This window comes from Lissotriton helveticus, chromosome 2_1 (assembly GCF_964261635.1).
Source record: "Lissotriton helveticus chromosome 2_1, aLisHel1.1, whole genome shotgun sequence".
Taxonomy (NCBI): Eukaryota; Metazoa; Chordata; class Amphibia; order Caudata; family Salamandridae; genus Lissotriton; species Lissotriton helveticus.
The window spans coordinates 694287394-694306797 of record NC_136059.1 but is presented as its reverse complement, the minus strand read 5'-3'; the positions used below and the strand labels follow the sequence as shown (position 1 = coordinate 694306797).

The 19404-nt window shown below is 44.8% G+C and overlaps 1 protein-coding gene across 1 annotated transcript in view; it reads left to right on the top strand.

The window, feature by feature from the left end:
- The window catches only part of SKIC3 (SKI3 subunit of superkiller complex), a 1397627-nt gene that overhangs the window by 652017 nt on the left and 726206 nt on the right, over positions 1–19404 (top strand). Inside the window, exon 18 of the mRNA XM_078675399.1 lies at positions 3299–3401. Within this exon, the coding sequence (XP_078531525.1) occupies positions 3299–3401 (103 nt within the window). The remainder of the gene's footprint in view (positions 1–3298; positions 3402–19404) is intronic.

The following is a 19404-nucleotide window of genomic DNA, read 5'->3' as shown; positions in this document are numbered from 1 at the left end:
ACCTGGGACAGCTTGTGAATGGCTTCTGGTCTTCCATTGCTTCGCCTGGTCCTCCCAGCTTCAGCAACAAGGTCCCGGTCAACACTCTTGCATCTTCCTTCATTGGCGGTCGTTAGTCTTCCGTGCCTCCTGGTCACTCCTGAGTGGCATAGACTCTGTCTCCTCTGCTTGGAGGTACTCCTCTTCAAGAATCCATCCTTGGGTTCCATGTGACTATTTCACTTTCTTTGCCAGTGGCATCTTTACTGAAGTCCTCTATTGGGGTCTACAGCGGTTTCCGACATCACTTCTCACCTATGTACCGGCTTCCCTGGTGTAGGTATCTTGGTGCCTGGGGTATCCATGGGTAGGGTGACACACCAACCTTCCAGCTTCCACGGGGTTTCTTCAGGGACCACTGGGAAGGGTTATTCTTCTTCAAAACTGCAACCACGACTTTCCCATTGACTTGCATTGAGTATGCAGCTGTGTTTCCACTGCACACAGCCTCGGTGGGTATCATGGGTACTTACCTCTGGTGGTTCCTTGGTTCCCTAGCTCTTCTGAGTCTTCTGGTCCAAGTCTCTACTTAAGTTGTCGTTCGTATTCCACTTATTTAGTATATGGTTTGATCTCCCCCTGGAGACCACTATGTGTTTGTGTTTACTTACTTGTTTCCATTTGAAATATTGTGTGTATGGTGTTCATATTCCCGGGTAGGAGATATACCAATGTGTTAGTGACTGTATATAATAAATACACTTATTTTTAAAACTACGCTGTGTGGTTCTTTTTCGTTTAACCCACACTACATGATTAGTTCTGGTAAAACAAGCTGCTTAACACTCCTTCTGGACGAAGCCTGAAGGCTGCTGTCCTCAGCTACCACTTATATAGCTTTCTATAGTTGTCTAAGACCACTAAAGTCACCATAAGGGTTGTCTGGATTAGTACTAGATGTTTCACTTAAATAAGTGTGCACCTTATACTAAGTCAGGCTCCTACACTAAGAAATTTCATGATTTTATAATGTTTTAATTGGTACATTTTTTGTTTTGTTTTGTCTTTTTATTTTATTAAAGGGAGAAGGTTTGTAGTATTGATAAGTTAGAATGCAAGCATAGGATGTTAAGGTACAAATGTTCCTCGTTTTTGATTGGATGCGTTTGCTTTTCTTATTTTGCTTTCTACTCTCCTAGTCTGTTGGAATTTAATTATGACAATGGTGGACGCACCAATAAATGCGATACATATCTTCAAGAGTTGGGCGTCCTTATTACTACACTGGGTCACTGAAAAATAAGGGTAACTAAAATGCTGCTGTTTGTGCTTTTCTGTCTAATGACAGCCTCGAATATATTCTGTAGTGTTGTTGCGTTGTCTGTTACAAATGTCATCTCCATTAAAGGACCACCTCTAGAACTTTCTAGCACCTTTCAGTCAATGTAGTTCAATTTCAGGATTTATAAAGTGTTTGGGCTGCAGATGTCAATTATGTGTAATAAATTCAGTATGTTTTGGGGCTGGCAATAGATTAGTCAAGAGTTTTGTGTTAGCCTCTTTATTTGCCCAATAGCACGAGAGTCATTGCTGGTAGTGAAACATTCAGTGACCTAAAATAGCACTCTGGTTGTTAAATGCAACTTGAGGGATGAAGCGGAGCATGCCTAATTTATCCTTTGTTACATTTATCACGCCTCAGCCAGCCCTCTGGTACTTCAGGCCTCCCAATCCCACCCCACTTACTTGAAAACAAGTTCTAATGAATATTACATTCTCTTTTTGGGACTACTAGAAGGCTTGCTGGTACCTGTACATACTGAGGGTGCACAGTCCTCAACCTGGTCAACACAAGCTTACTTGCATCGGCTGTGTTGGCCGTGGCCTTCTGCCTGTTCTAAGCTTCGCTCAGCCTCGTGATCCCTGCCCTCATGCCCCTTTGCCACATTCTGGGGATATAATGTATCACTTAGCCTTAGCGCAGGCTAAAACTAATCATAGCCTGGTAAGTGCAGGCCAAGCAGCAGAACTGTCTGACAGGCGTAACACCTCTAAAACTGAGAACCGACACCTGGTCCTGTGGCACCTCCAAACGGTTCTCAGAAGTAATATATCAGGTTGATCCGCCACAGTTTCCAGATCAGCTAATAGGAGGGGGGCATCGCCTACCTTTACTCTGGCAAATAGTGGCACTCCAAATAAGGTTTGTGCAGCATCCTGGCAGCCCACTGCAAGCTGTGCCTTGTGCAGCATCCTGGCAGCCCAGTGCAAGCTGTACCTTGTGCAGCATCCTTGCAGCCCAGTGCAAGCTGTGCCTTGTGCAGCATGCGTGCAGCCCAGTGCAAGCTGTGCCTTGTGCAGCATCCTTGCAGCCCAGTGCAAGCTGTGCCTTGTGCAGCATCGTGCAGCCCAGTGCAAGCTGTGCCTTGTGCAGCATCCTTGCAGCCCAGTGCAATCTGTGCCTTGTGCAGCATCCGTGCAGCCCAGTGCAAGCTGTGCCTTGTGCAGCATCCTTGCAGCCCAGTGCAAGCTGTGCCTTGTGCAGCATCGTGCAGCCCAGTGCAAGCTGTGCCTTGTAAGAATGTTGCAGCGTCAGCAATAAATCAGTGCAATTAATTAATTCAAGTTCAGTTAAACGCTGGGGCTCCAAACTGAAATGGGATGCTCAGCTCAGGCAAATGCTGGTTCAAATTAATTTGTGTAACTCATGAAGTATTTACAGCATTTCATACAGAACTTATCTAGGCTCGACTCAGAAGCAACATTTTCGTTTTTAAATATTACACTAGTATTGAGCTTAACTAGTACCTTTTGTTCACTTTTGACTTATTTGATTAGTAAGTATATGTATTGTATAACGTTTATATTCTATAATACTAAAATAGTTGCTTAAGAGCGATGCATAACAAATGTGTTAGTGTATTACTGTACACATATTTAATGAAGAATGTAGCCACCTGCTATAGTAACTTTTTTTATTTCATTAGCATATCTAACAGAAATACTGTACCTAATATCATATGCATCGTTCTGGGATGAAGTGATCTATAGTTTGGGGAGAAGTTTGGAAAGTCAGGTGGCATTAAATGGTTCAGCAATTGCATTTTACTCCTGTAAGGAAACGTGGTGACTGGTTATGTGGCTTTGGCCCTAAAGGTTTGTGATAACACAGCATAGGTGGTGGCTTTATCGATGTGAATCAAACATAAATGCAAGACATATATTATTTATTCACTTAGGCAGTATTGTTTCATCATATTGGCTATCCTCCAAAATCAGATGTATGACATGGTAACTTATTATATGACTTTGCTTTCAGGGCTCGGAGAGTGTAATCTCATGATGGCGAAGAGTGCTCTTACAGATTATCTTGATGGAAAGGCTGTGGACCACATAGAACAAGCAATTGATTTTTTTACCAGGTTGGTTAAAAAGGAACGCTGTCCGAATCCTTTGGCATGAAATTCTTTATATATGTAACCTGGATGACAGTTGACAATGAGGTTTCAGTAGTTTGCAGTGAGATGAAATGATTTTTATGAAAAGTTAGAACAATGCTGCGCGCACAATGCAGAGCACCTGGAGAATAAATGCAGACATGAATGAATGAAGGCATCATCTGTGTTTTAAACTATTCATGTAGGTTGTATGTCCTTGCATTACTGGCTCTTTAAGGTTAACATATCTATACCCGCGATTATTGAACACTGAATATTTGAGTTTACAATGGCCGGCACCACCTGGAGGGTCAAATCAGGAAAACCAGAAAAGTCACGTCGGCCTGCAAACACAAAGGTGTCCTCGCGCAGTGCGCTTCCTCAGTGAAATTCCAATCCTCTGTCAAGACCACTCCTTCGGGCGGTCGTTTCTCCGATGGGGTCCCACGACGGGTGGTACAAAAGGGGGTGGTGATGCACAGAGCATCTGAACCAATCAAACTCTCGCACCCAGTCAACAGATCTGGGTTTTTTTTGTTGTTTTTTTTGGTTAAAAACTTTTATTGAGCAATCAAACAAAAATTACAAAGATGGGCCTACAACCACACGGGCTGGCCGCTAATGGCAACGCACAACATAAGAAGCAAACGATCACTTCCGTGGCCAGGCACGAAGCAGATACCAAGTATTGCTCAAAACATAGGACAGGACATAGCAATTTTCTGTATTAAACATAAAAACAACAACGAACGCTAAACAAGGCGAATACACATTAATCAAGGTCAGCCCAGAAGGCGGAGGGGAAAGCCACTAATCAGGAAGACGAAAGCACAATCAATGGGACTCGGCAAGGCTGGGGGGGGGGACAGCGGGGAGGACAGGAAAATCCTAGAACAGCATGAAAAATTTCGGGAACGCCAGCCTAGGGAGATAGGGTAACATCGGGAGTGTCAACCAAGGGAGGGGTACAAATGTCTCCACGATATTCGTTCCACTGACCCCAAATCTTTGTCCACGCCCCGGGCCTGCCCCTAGCTACATAGACGGTCTTCTCTCAGAACATGGACCAGTCCATGTTATCCTCCCACACCGAGACGTCGGGAGGTCTGGACGCGCCCCAAAGCTGCGCAATGTCCCGTTTCGCGACCATGTATCCCAAGGTCGCCCATCTGGTCTGTGCCACAGAATAGTCGGTGGGTTCCCACACATTCAACAGGCATCGTCGGGCCTCAGGCCGCAGGGTAATACCAGTCACAACAGTCCGCACCGCAAGCACATCAATCCAGTAGGCTGCCACCACCGGGCACTCCCAAAGAATATGCAGAAATGTAGCACTCATCCCACAACCACGTTTGCATAAGCCATCCAGGGAAAAACCCATTACTACCAGACGCGGACCAGTTACATATACCCGGTGGAGGATCTTAAGTTGAACCAAACGAAGACGGGCGGGGATGGCGACCTCTTTCGGAGAAGAGAGTGCCGACTGCCAATCCTCGTCATCCAAGTCCAACCCGTCACCGACCCAAACCTCCCTAAGTCTGAGCAGTAAGTCAGCGCGATTGTTAATCAGTTTCTTATAAATCAGGGAGATAGTGCTATCGGGCAGGTGTCCATCCAGTATACGATCCTCAAGGGGGGAGGACTCGGGTAGGGTCACATCAGGAGTCAGAACTGAGGCCAGAGCATGCCGGACCTGCAGATATCAAAAAAACTCTCTATCACTCAAGTCATATTCGGCCTTAAGGGCCTGGAAAGACTTCACTCTACCCTTCACACAGACATCACCCACTTTACATATCCCAATCATATCCCAGCGGTCAAAGCCCTTAGTAGACCAGAGACATCCCAAACGTTCGGAAGCATAAAGCGGAGTCGCCATTGTCAGTCGGCTCTCCCATCCCAAACTCACATTCGCGGCGCGCCACACATTGACTGCGGTCCTGGAAGGGCCCGTAAGATGGCGCCCAGCCGATCTGGAATAAAGCGCTCTATTAAAATCCCCTCCCGGCAGTTGGAGTCTATCCATCTCAAAGGCCGGATCTCGACCCGGGGAATACATTGCGTGGTTAATGGCAGACTGCTGGGTAGCCCAATAATATCTCTTGATATCGGGGAGCGCCACGCCCCCGTCGTACCAAGGGATAGTAAGTTTCGCAAGGGCGATACGTGGACGCCCGTCCCAGATCAGTTGCCTTTGAAGACTCCCGATCTCTCGGAAATAGGTAGCGGGAACGTCGTCAAAAGAATTTTGAAGTGCGTATAGGAACCGTGGCAAAGACATCATTTTAAAAAGGGCAGCCCTGCCCAGAGGAGACAGGGGTAGTTTACGCCAGCGGGCCACATCCAGTCGCAGTCTAAGAAGCGGGGGGAGGAGATTACGCTCGAACCGGAGTGAAGAGTCCAGCGTAATAAAGATCCCCAAATACTTGAAGCCAGACTGGACAACCTGGATAGGAAATCTGTCCGGTAATGGGGGCAAAACACCCGAGAGAAAACAGATCTGGGTTTAATCCATCACACATCTTTAGCCCACTCTGCCACCACAGTTCAGACATGGCCATATGCAAATCAGTCTCACCCTGTGCCTTATGGGAACGTCCAGCCCGAACTGCCAAGCCATGCCTTCCCTGGACCGGAAACAAGCTTCCGAGGACCGGTTTCTGGCATTTCAGCCGTCTTCAGCCCGGCTTGCTTGAATCCAGTGGCAAAGTGAGCAAGGGACTCACGTCTAAGCATACCCTGCCAACTTATGGCGAACAAAGTGGTACAAAAGGGGGTGGTGATGGACAGAGCATCTGAACCAATCAAACACTCACACCCAGTCAACAGATCTGGGTTTAATCCATCACCGTTCTTTAGCCCACTCTGCCACCCCAGTTCAGACATGGCCATATGCAAATCAGTCTGACCCTGTGCCTCATGGGAACAGTCCAGCCCGAACTGCCAAGCCATGCCTTCCCTGGACCGGAAACAAGCTTCCGAAGACCGGTTTCTGGCATTTCAGCCGTCTTCAGCCCGGCTTGCTTGAATCCAGTGGCAAAGTGAGCAAGGGACTCACGTCTGAGCATACTCTGCCAAATTATGGCGAACAAAGTGGTACAAAGGGGGTGGTGATGGACAGAGCATCTGAACCAATCAAACACTCACACCCAGTCAACAGATCTGGGTTTAATCCATCACCGTTCTTTAGCCCACTCTGCCACCCCAGTTGACGGGTGCCAAATGTGGAAATATACCTTTTTAGGGGTACACTGGTGCAGGGCCACCCTTTTGTCCACGGGTTAAAAAACCAACAAGGTAGAGATCAGCACTGGAGTAGGAATAAATAACAAGTTTATTAATCACTCATAAGTGGGACCACATCCACACAGCACTCTCAAGTGCTGCCTGAGGTAGTACACTGGGTCACAGAACACAGAGCTTTTCTGCAGTGTAAGCTTGTGAACAGCAATAGGAAGGACAAGTTCTTGAAATAGTTTCCAACAAACAAGTGTAGATGAATAACCACTTGGTCAGCAAAGGGGGAGGGGGAAGGGGAGCAGGAGTGCTTATGGCAGCAGAAAGGATTGACAGTTAACAGGTGTACTGGCAGCTACAAACTCTCAGTATGTACATTGCTTTTAGCTGAGTCAGGAAGTCAACTAAAATAGATAGCACAGGCAGAGTGAAAAGACGAAAGAATTACGAAGGAAACTTAAATGGACACCACAGCCAAAATGGCTGCAGCTTCTGCCAAGTAAAATATTACACGCTTTCCACATGGCACCCCTGGGCAACTTTTCACTAGAGAAGTCTCTTTAATTTTTTAACATAGCCATGTACCTCTGCTTTTGGCAGAGTTGAATTCTGTTTTTGAAAGACGTCTGAATAAAACATAAAGTTCAGACATTGCTGAGGTCAGTTGTTTTATAAGATTGTTACGCTTCGTTTTTAGAATAACCAAAAAGGTAGGAAATGTCATTAACAGGTCACATAGCTACCTCTCTCATCTGGTTCTTTGCTTTGTTTTTGTAATACAATCATATTTCATAGTGTTTGAATTGTGCGTTAACATGATGTATGCATGGATTGTCAAATTGACAAAATGTGAAGTGAATGAAGAATTATTATTTTGAAAATCAGTAAAGAATGCATTTAAAAACAGGTAATAAAGCTTAACATAGAGACCATAAACTAACCCTGCTACCCCTGTCCCTGCTAACTAGAGCTCTGTCATCTCACTGTTCTCCTGAGTCAGTTAGTCTATTTGCTTCTTTTTGGACATATTCTTCATCAGATGTACTTTTTTACCAACATCATTACACAGGACATACAACACTGGGAATCAAAGCAAAATGCCTGCACAAGTTTAGGGCGTCCCTTATCTGTATTAACACAAACCCAGAGGTGCAAAGAGGGCTGGAGGCACAATTCCCTATACCTCCTCAATTCAGAACCTGATTCAAAGAACCTAGCATTCCTCAACTGTACATAAATACGTTAGCCCAGCACACTCAACAAACAATAATCAATAGGTGTACAGTCAGTAATGTAGAAATTTTTCAAAGGCGAGTCGATGTTGTATATTCAATTTCTTTCTTTATTTTTCATTCTTTAAAACACTTTTGAAACCGCCAACGCGTTTCGTCCCTTCCAGGGACTTCTTCAGGGCTTGAAATATAAAGTGCGCGTATTTCAATAATTAATTTTTCATAGAGTCAGGACAGAGGGTTTGTCAGTTTAAATACACTTCCTTAACTATCATGTTCCATGTGGATTCTGACAGGAAGTTTTTCTTTGTTTTTATCTGCACAATGTCCTTGTGGGACCCCCTAAGCAGACTTAGGGGGTCAGGGTGTTTCTACCCTGCCCCTTTGTTTTACGCATTTGTTTCCCTGGCTTCTTGTGCCTCGATTCTACCGAGGCACAAGATGGCTGCCAACACTTCCTGGTTTGAAGTGTTGACAGCCAATTAGCATGCAGCTTGTGATCGGCAGGGTGTGGAGATCCTCCGTGCCTCTATATATCTATTTTTATTTTTTGATTTTCTCAGCAACTAATTAACGGATTTACACGATTTTAAAAAAAAAGAGTACTTGATGAACCAAGCACTACCTTTTTGCCAAATTTGGTGTAATTCCGTTCAGTAGTTCGAGCTGTAGCTGTGTCTAAAGTTTCCTATGGGAAATAGATTTTTTCACCTCTTTTTCTTGAATTTCTCAGGAACTACTGAACGGAGTTACACCATTTAACAAAAAGAGTTCTTTTTTAAACAAGGGCTACCTTTTTGCAGCAGTTCGGGCTGTAGCCGTGTCTAAAGTGTCCTATGGGAATTAACATTGAGAAAACACTTTTTGGGACCCCCCTTTTTTCTCGGCCCCCGCTTGCCGAATAACTCGAAACTTTCAACATAGGAGCTGACCGGAGTGCCCCACTAGTTTTGAAAATTGCGCGTAAATTTGTCAACCGGCGCCCAAGTTATTGGGTAAAGAAAAAACGCTTTTTGAATAGAAACACGGTCCTAACTATAACTACCTACTGGCGACCGCCAGTAGGTAATATATATATGTAACCCTTTTCATATTGATATATGCGAGTGTTTGGAGTCGGGCACAAGCTAAAGGCACATGCCTAGCAGTGGATCTAGGGCTTCAGCATTGAATGACATCGCTTGTATTTGAAATGCAAGCTCCTGCAGCATGAACAATGAAAACAAGGTGATCTCTGCTGTGTAAAGCCGTGGATTGCTGAATTGAAAAAATGAATTTACATTGTGACTTGGAACGTAATTGGCAACAGTTAGGTGAAAAGACATTATTTGCGAACATTGTTCGGATACTTACCGGTATGGAGAAAAGTGATTTTTTGAAAGGTTGCCAATAAACTTTATAAGCATGCTATTTAAGAATGGAGATATTTCCAATGGTTCCACGAAGATTACACAGCACGCATGAAGTTAAAAATGAAATGTTGTAAATGATTTATTTATTATGCTGGACACCGAGTGTTGATGGTTACCAGCACCCAGGATCCGCTGGAAGCGGCGGGGCAGCTCCGCGACCGGCATGCTGCAAGAACCTTTTGCCCAAACGGGATGAACATTTTAAGATGGTGAAAAGTGCAGCGCACTTGCCTTTACGAACTGTTGAGTCCTCAGGCATATCAGGACTACATCTACCAGCATGCCTGTGGGAACGCCCACATGGGCGGGACTCCTTAATTGAATAAATCAGTTGTTCATAACGTACCGGCTCACTTATCATCATTCTGCAAGTGATCAAGAGCTCTTAAGCTCGAAACGCGTATGGCTATTGTAAAGGGATGTGACATGCTATCTGTCGACTACCTGTGGCGTCGTGTGCGGTAACCCTTCCTTGAGTGGCGGCTCCACAAGGGCAACCTTTCGTGGATGGAATATATATATATATATATATATATATATATATATATATATATATATATATATATATATATATATATATATATGGAATATATATATGTGTGTGTATATATATATATATATATTCCACAACTCTCGTCTCTCAATCCAACAGAAACGTTTCCAAAAGAGTGCACTCCTGAGCCATATATGATTTTCGAAGCGAAAGATAAAATTTATTTAGCCGTTTTACAGCAAAAATTGACAGACGCGTTTCAGCGTTGCCACCTTCGTCACCGCGCGCAGAGGACGCACCCGTAACAACGAGGAGCGGTGGCTGGTGAACGGTGTTTTTGGATATATATATATATATATATATATATATATATATATATATATATATATATTGCATAACTGAGACAAATAGAAGTCTCATCGTCATCGTCGGGTACATCATAACATTCATTGTGCTGTGAGGTCAGAGAGCTGAACTTCAGGTTGTGTTACCTTTGAGCCCATTCTGAATTCCACGGTTTCTCTATGGGGGTTTTCAGCAGCTCTCCACAATGGAGCCTAATGGGTCAGAATCACGGTCACCCAGTCATCACATCCTCACTGGGACCTCCTACACACTTATCTCTTAACGATGGACGTGGGTGTTGGGCCCAGCACCCCATTAGTCCTTTCTATGTGGGTTCTGCTCCATCAGGTGCCTCCTCTGATCCCATCGAATGGAGCGGAGCTGGAGTCCCTTCTTCCAGTGCCTCAGCAGCTGACACCCTGCCATCCTCCTCTGTCACGTCGTGCAGCATGCTTTCCCACTTCTGACAATCATCCTTCAGTCGCTCATCTATGTGAACTTATTTCATTCATCTTAGTTCTGTCCAGGCCCATTCCTCTAAGTCCCTGGCCCATGCATGAGTTGTGGACTGATTATTAGAGAGCCAACAGATGGCCACCCTACGCTTGGCTAGTAGACACTCCAATTGCACTGCTCACATCCCCTTCCCTCGAAGTTACCAATGAAAGCTCACCGCAGACGTCCCTGAATTGCAATGACCATGCTATCGGTAACTATCCAGAAAATCATGGTTCTTGGAACGCCCTCATGATGGCGCCCCCCCCTGCTGGAGTGACATGTCGGACCACAAATGGGTGAGATGTACCACGTTGTGCATCTGCCATCAGTACTTAAGGCAGATGCATCACCTCCGGGATTCCTGCCGACAGACACTTCTCTCAATTATGCTCATCTGCGCATCATCTACCTCGATGCTGCAACTGCGCCACCACATACACCAGCTTGAGTTCCGGCAGTCCCAGCGCACCTCATATTGGGTCTAGTTCTAGAACCTGTACATCAACCCTTCTGCTCTTACCCACACCTGTGCCACTAAGAGGCTATTGAGTACTCTAAATGTTCCTCTGGGAATCAAGCAGTGCAAGATCTGCAGGACGTACAGGCATCTCGGGAGCAGCACCATCTATGCCAGGGAGATTTTGCCCGCCACTGACAATGGTTGTTGAAATACATGGATCCACCAAGAAGAATTGTGGTGCAGTAACTAATGATAAACGGAATGCTTAATACATCAAACATTCACCCCAGTCAAGAGATCTGCGTTAAATCCATAGTTCTTTTTCTTACTATGCCTTCTCAGTTTGGACACCGCCATATGCAAATCAGTCTTGACCCTGCTCCGCATGAGAACAAGTTCAGACAGAACTGCCAGCCCGGGTCCTCTCTGGACTGGAAAGGAGCATCCTGGGACCGGTTTCAGGGTATCACCCCTCATCAGCCAGGCTAGCTAAATAGTAAAGATCGAGCTGTTAAACTGCTAGTGGAGGACTTTTGTTTCACATTTTGATCTTAGTTTGAAGTACCATCAAATAAAAGGAACAATTTGTTCTATTTGTTTTCTTCCTCAACATTCAGGTGGGGGTGAGATTTCATATATCATGTCTAAAAATGTGGTCGTTTTTTTTTTTTAAACCTTTTTTTTTATTGCATCTTTGCTTGACAATAAATCCAGCATGATGATACAACATTAGAACCGCAAGAAGATATACAAATCAAAACCAAAAAGAAAATAGCAAAATATGACAGATTATATCAGCCAAAAACAATATAGACTATCTTGTGCGATCATATATGGCAATGCGTCAGTGGTGATGACTGTAAGTTAACTAGGCAGGTTATAAAATAGTATGGCAGCGGGGACCGTCATTTACGTAACAGTATTTTCAATCTAAGCCTGAGCATTAATGGGTGTTCCTTATCTAATCGCAGAAGTCATCAGGCACCAAGTAGGAAGAGCCCTAATGCATAATGAAAGGAAGAAATCCAGGAACTTTACGCATCTTCCCCCTCCCCTGCGGTGGGAGGCAATAGTGTTTCCACCCTCCGTCTCCCCAAACCACCAAATGTGCAAATACATATCCATTAACAAGCAGTCTCGCCCAGTGCCATATGAAAAAGAAAATTAATGAAATCTAATCGGTGACTTAATGGTGTAATAGCAAATAAGAGCGAAGGGGCTGCCATATGTTCTTAGGCCTAGAGGCGCAGTAATGAAGCATAGGTATCACTGGTCGTGTCTGTGGGCCATCCATATCCTAAATGGCTTGCGCTACCTCATTTGCAGATATGGGTTCAGCTAAAAATTGGCGATTACCCCCCTCTATCCATAACATTGCCACTTCCGCCAGGTATTTGGTAAGGGCTGTACCGGTCGGTGGAGCGAGTTGTGTACAAGTTGGAATAATAAGCCCCAACAGTAGCGGTAATCTCAGAGCTCTGGGTGAGAATAGTACCGTCCTGCAACTGCAACTGTGTGATGTTGGACAAGTGCTGGTGGGTTCTAAGGAGCCCAGCGGGGGTCCGGCCGGGCTACTCCCCATCTCCACATATTCTAGAACGTTTTGGTTAATTTCACGCTCCTCTAGTTCCTGAAACTCTGCTAGGAGTACTGCCCTTTGATGTAGAGGGGAGGGTCGGTCGTCGTTGGTGTTTGCGCATCCATGTCCTTAAGCTTCCCCTCAACCCTGTCTAGATCCGGTGAATTGTGCGGAGTATTCCCGCCTGCTTAGCCATACATATTCTTCATATTTATACACCTTGAATGACTCCCATACCGTGGCGTAACAAGGCACTGAGCCTACATTTGTCTTAAAATATTTGACTATGGCCTCTCTGACTTTAGTATTAAAAACCGCATCCAAAGGAGCCTCCGAAGGAAATCGCCAATGTGTGAATGGTCTTGCAACGCTGGGGATTGTGATGGTCAGAAATAGTGGGGCGTGATCTGACAAAGTTCGGGTAAGATATTCCAGCGTTCGTGTGTGAATAAGAAAATCAGGGGAGAGGTACCAGTGGTCTACCTGAGATTGTGTGCCATGTGGCGCTGTGAAGGAGGAAAATTCATGGTCAGTGAGAAGTCTGTCGCCACGCATCAGCCAATAAATGGGACTGCAGCAGCTCTTGCAATGCCTTCACCTAGCGTGGTTTAGTCATGTGATCAGGACTGGGGGTGTCAGGGGCGAGCAGCAGTAACAATGTAAAATCGCCCCGCATTATTACAGAGTTGATCTGTGAATTAGGGATATGTGTTGAAATGTCCGGGAAAAAACTCTGGGACGTCATTATTTGGGGTATATACATTGACAAGTAGTACCTGCTGTGGGCCAATTAGCCCAGCAACTAACAGATGCTGTCCCTCTGGATCCCTAATCACTTCTTAAGCCTTGAATGGGACTGACCTGTGTACCAGGATGCACACCCCTCTGGAATAAGTGTTGTAGTTGTCAAAGTACCTGCTGTCCCCCCATGTGCATGTGAAATGGTTTGGTAGAGGTGGGGCCATAGTGGGTTTCCTGTAGGAAGGCAATTTTCACTGCATATCTGGCCAAATAGGCAAACACTTTCCTACCCGTCCGGGAATTCGACAGGCCCCTCACATTCCAGGACAAACAGACCACCTCCAGTGCCCTAGGCCCACTGCTTGACTGCATCACAGCTGGCATCCCAACCCATGGAAAATGACTCTATCGCTCATCCTGCCATATGACTGAGTAGCTGTACATATAATTCTCTGCATGAAACCCACAAACATTACAACACAAAAAGCAATAACCCAAACCCCCCAACCCATACCCACATTGGATACCCACCCGAACTGTATCCGGTGACTCCCATCACCCCAATTCGAAGAATCTTAGGAGATCTCCTAGGGCGTAGGCGACCCTCAAAGGAGATTGTCATGTCAACCATACCTGTTATACTGTTATAAGTCTAATGCAATCAGCGTATAAAGGCAAGAGTAGGCATAAAGAGAAAAGGATAACATCAGTAGTGACGCAGTGGATCCGTCAGCGGTAGGACGACATCGCACCCAGGGAATTTCAGAAGCTTCAGCTTGTGTAGAATGCAATTAAAGTAAGATGTTGGGGTCCAGCACCCAGAGCCGACAGCTCATCCCTCAGGATGGGGGTCGATTTCCACCTGCGGCGCTTCAAAATGTCAGAGGCCTCTGAGAGTGATTCAAAGATGCAAGTCTTCCCCTCCACCTGGACACATAGACATGCGGGATAAAGCATAGCATATGTTATATTTGCTGCTATTAGGAGGCACTTTGCCTCTTGAAATTTGCGTTGTGCTTCCTGAACTAAGGGGTTGAAGTCAGGGTGTAACGAAAGTGTCATACCTTGATGTTGGGTTCTGTAGGGCAGTATTTCAATCATGGTAGTTCAAGAGTCGTGCGATCAGCAGTCTGGGAGGGGCACCAAGGGCAGAACGAGGGGAAAGAACTCTATGAGCACACTCAACGGCAAATGTCGGGGAGAAAGCCTCTCTTCCAAACAGTTCTGCCAGTAGTTTCTCAACGTACGCCGCCATGGAGCCTGTGCTTGTGGATTCAGGTATCCCAGCTATGCGTATATTATTGTGCCGGGACCTGTCCTCCAAATTATCCGCCTTGGAGGCTGTATTTTTCAGGAGCAGCTCATGGCGCTTCTGCATCGTCGTCTGTGTGCCCTCCACCGTTGAAATACGTTGCTCGGCAGCATCAATCCTGTTCCCATGTTGGTCCAGCCAGCCCAGCATGTCCTCGAGGCGTATGTCCAACATATCAAACCTTGCATCGATGGCCTTAAAACCGGCCTGTAGTTCCGCCATGATGGCAGTGACACTATCGGCAGACATGAGGCTATCTTCTGATGGGTCCTGGCCGACCCAGCGCCCGGCCCCAGCCGCTGTTCTCATTCTCTTCCCGCCTGAGAGTTTTCACCACATCGAACGACAACTGTCGCTCTTTGGGATCTCCGCGCCCATGGCTCCCCTGCCACTGTGCCAAAAGTAGCTGTGCTGTATACTGGTGCAGGTGGGCATATCGTTACACAATGGAGTGCTATCTGCTGTCAGTTCACTGCAATCCCCAATACTGTGCCAACGTAGCATCTCTCACACCTGCCAGAAAGAAGTGGTAGCCCAGCCCACGATCCTCCGTCTTTGCAGGTGGCTTGTATTCAGGGCAGGCCGTCTAATTCACCCTGGTTAGTGTGCCCGCCGCTCACAACCGCACCTCTGTGCATTAGTGCCTGGGCATGCAGCCATGCGGTTGTACCCAAGCATTATTGGGCAATGCACTGAGCGGTAGTTGAGCGCTGCAATCCCAATCCAGGCCCCTCCACAGACCGCCTACATTCGTAATGCACTATTGTGTGCATGCCTCTCCTCTGCATGTGTCTCAGTTTGATAGTACGGCTGCTGCGCTTTGCTGCGGCCCTGCCCTCAGGCTCGTCTGCGACCCCCTGTCATCGTGGGGCCTTCGAGGGCCACGTTGGGCCGACTCAGGCAAGCAGCCGCGCTCTGTCGTCGATGACAAGGAGTGGCTCCATTTCAGCACCGGGGCATCCCTGATCGCCACTTTGCCTCCCAAGCTGTTATTTAGCGGCCGGGCTGCCGCATTGAAGGATCATGGCTGCATTTCTCTGGTGGCGGCTCCAGAGCTTCAAGAGTGAGCAGCCATCTTGGTGCTCGGTCCGGCCACGCTCCAAAATGTGGTAGTTGTTAGTAAGGAAATGTACATTGCTGCAATCTCCTACCTACTTACTAATTGGCCATTGAGTCCAGATTTACTGGGCGAAAGTGTGTACGTTTCGTATCCATATTTTCTGGCGCTTGGGTTGACCTGTCATTTATGCGTTTGGGTGGTCTGACCAGTATTTTGAAAAGGTTTCTTCCTCAGATTTGAGGATGGTTGACTTAGAAATAATGAGGTTAATTGTAGATTAAATGGGTGCTTTATTTTCGCAGCGGTTTGTCTTTAGCATTCACATATGTATTTAGTGAATTGTTGCCTCAATCCATCAAATAAATAACCTGCCGATTTGCAAACTTCACACTTTTTTATCACACCCCGGGAGACTCTCTCCCCTTTATCGAGCAACTGATGGAAGTCATCTCTGGTAATGTCGACTTAGCCGTGTCCCAAATCTTCCTTGGTGGCTTCAGCCTTCACTGGTCTAACCCCAATGACCAGGTGGTATCCTGGCTTAAAGCATATCTGAATGATCATGAGCTGATCCAGGACTGTGACCAACCAACTCACAATAAAGGAGAAACGCTAGACCTCATTATCTCGAAAGGGTAGAGCATCACTTTGGATACCATTATCCCTTTCGATTGGTCCGACCACCATTGCATCCTCTTCTATATTAACAGGGAGGTGTTGATGAGGAAGGCTCAGCCAACAAAATCAAAGATCTGGAAAAGGGAGCTCAGATCAATAAACACAACTGAACTAGCAGCCCACTGCAAATCTGCCCTCTCCTCCCAAGCTGACTTAGTTGATGTTCAGGTACTCACTGACTACTACAATTCAACCATCTCCAACATCATGGATGACATTGCACCTTTCCAACAAAAAAACGCTTCAACAAAAATATCCAAACCATGGCACAACGACAATTTAAAAGCGTAACTCCGCAACCTTAGGGCAGCTGAACGCTCCTAGAAATCCGAACCCTCCTTGGAACAACTAAAACTCCTTAGAGATGATAGGAGCTCTATAACAAACAAATCGAGAGCACCAAGACAGACTATTTCATACCAACTCGATCGAGCTGCAAACGGCCCCAAGACACTTTTCGAATTGGTCAAACAGCAATCAGTGGCAGGCCCAAACCACTTGGATTCCGGAGTCATCCCACCTTCTTGTTATGATGTTGCTGCGTTCTTCAATGAGAAAGCAAGACTCATCACCATTGAACTTGCCTCTAAGAATGTGTTATATCGCATGTGTTATGTTTCAGCTTAAATATTATTTCTTATAAATTCATTCCTTTTCCCCTTTAACTTTGTTGTATATATATAAATGTAGCGTATGCCCCGGCACATGCACTTCAGTTACCATTTGGTTCTGCTTAGAATGTTATTCTGACATAATGTAACTGGAGCTTGATCTGTGCAGTACTGTGCCTACAGCATTAAACCAATATTTTAATTTATATGGATTTGGACTTATTTTTGAACTTTACAATTGGCGACGAGGAGAACAGTACCTGCTACTTATATTTTGTGGGCACAGGAGCGGTACTACTGGAGGAATTTTGGATTTTTTTATTCCTGCAACCTGCAAAGAATTTTGTTTCTTTATTTACTCGACAAGATTCATCTGCACATATTTTCTGGATTATCACCGCAAATTTCCTGACTTCGGAGCTGTTTCAGATGTGGATTTACTGAATTTAAACCATTTCGGAGACTGTTTTTACCTTTGGCATCATTTAAGTATTCACCCTTTACGAGTCGCGATCGCTGACGTTCCTGGAACTAGTGTCATCGGATTCTTCACTGACGTTCCTGGAACAAGCGTCATTCTTCATCCGACGTTCAGAACAACTGCGTGATCTTCGCGGAGTACGCATGATGTCATTACGCCTCCTCACGTCTGTGCGTCATAACGCTGCGTAACGTGACGCCATCTTGGATTTGCTGTGGATCTAACTTCAAAAACACCGGAGTGTGGAACTTTAGTGCACTCGTTTCTAATATTTATTATTATTTCCTTGTTGGCATAGTGAATTTTTATATTGTAGTACATGATTTGAAATACGTAATTTTAGCTGAGAATCTCCGATGTATGCATGATTCGAGACAGGTATTTTTAAATATCACGTTTTCTGACAGATGTTTAAATCTTTTTAAAGGTAATGTCATTGTATGATAACATTTCGTTATGTGCATTTTAAGACTGCTTATTTGAAAGTGTTATCTTACAGTTGTTTTGCATGTTCTGACTTATAGTCATGATGCAGTTTGAACCACCATCGAAATTTTTACAAGCCAAAGGTGAACCTCCCATTCATTGGAAGCGATGGAAAGAGGAATTTATAACTTATATTAAAGCTATGGATGGTGAACGCATGGGAAATGAAAGGAAGAAAAACATATTTTTACATTGTTTGGGGTCTGAAGGGCAAGCAAATTTCAGAGCATTACCAGTTATTCCAGGTGAACTTGGTGTATATGAAGAAGCACTATTACGAATGGAGACTAGATTTAAACCAACTACTAGTCTTGCCCTCAATAGATACAAGTTTAATACTCGTGCACAAAGGGAATCTGAGTCTTTTGACGATTTTTTGACAGCTCTCTGGTCTTTAGTTATTTCTTGTGAGTTTGGTGGTATGGCAGATGACCTGATCAGAGATCAGATTATCGTAAATGTTAGGAATAAGAAAACACAAGAACAATTATGGTTTCTGAGAAATACGAATTTACATGACAGTTTAGCTACAGCAAAGGCCATTGAGCAATCTGAAAAATGGATGAAGACTATAGAAGATGCTAATGTTAAAAGTGATAAAAGTAATAACTGTGTTGATGAAGTTTGTGCTATGACTAATGTTAACAAAACATATAGTGCAAACAAAAGAGAAGACTAAAGTGTTGTAAGTTTTAGATGTGGGAGTTTCAACCATGTTGCATCATTTAAATGTTGTCCGGCAATTGGGAAAGAATGTACCAAGTGTGGTAGAATTGGACATTTTGCCAAAGCTTGTAGAGATGATCGGGAGAAATATTTCAACAACGGTAAAACCTCTAATAGGAACAATGAAGTTTCTTGTGTACGTTGTACTCACAATTGTGATGAAGGTAATTTGGAAGAAAAAGGGATGGTAGTTTCTTTAATTGACTTATGCGCTGTGGAAAGTGAAACACTTAATTCTCCTAAATGTTTGGTGAAGTTTTTAGGGAGAGATTTAGAACTCATGGCCGATTCAGGATCCCCTTGGACAATCATCACGGAAGGTTATTTCAATGAAAAATTGGCCAGTGTGATTTCTATTGAAGATTTATACTCTCCTGATATTACAGCACAAGGTTTTTATCGGTCAGCCATTGATTTCTTAGGGTTTGTTGATTCAGATATACTGTTCAAAGACAGATCTGCTCACATTGAACTTTATGTTGCTAAAAAAAGTGTGAATATGTTAGGTTGGAGAGACCAATACAAGCTTGAAAATATTTTGAATCCTCGGAGTAAGGAACCAGTTTTGATAGTTGAAGGAAACAAGTCAATCAATTTATTTGAACAGGAATTTCCTAAAGTATTTTCTGAAAGT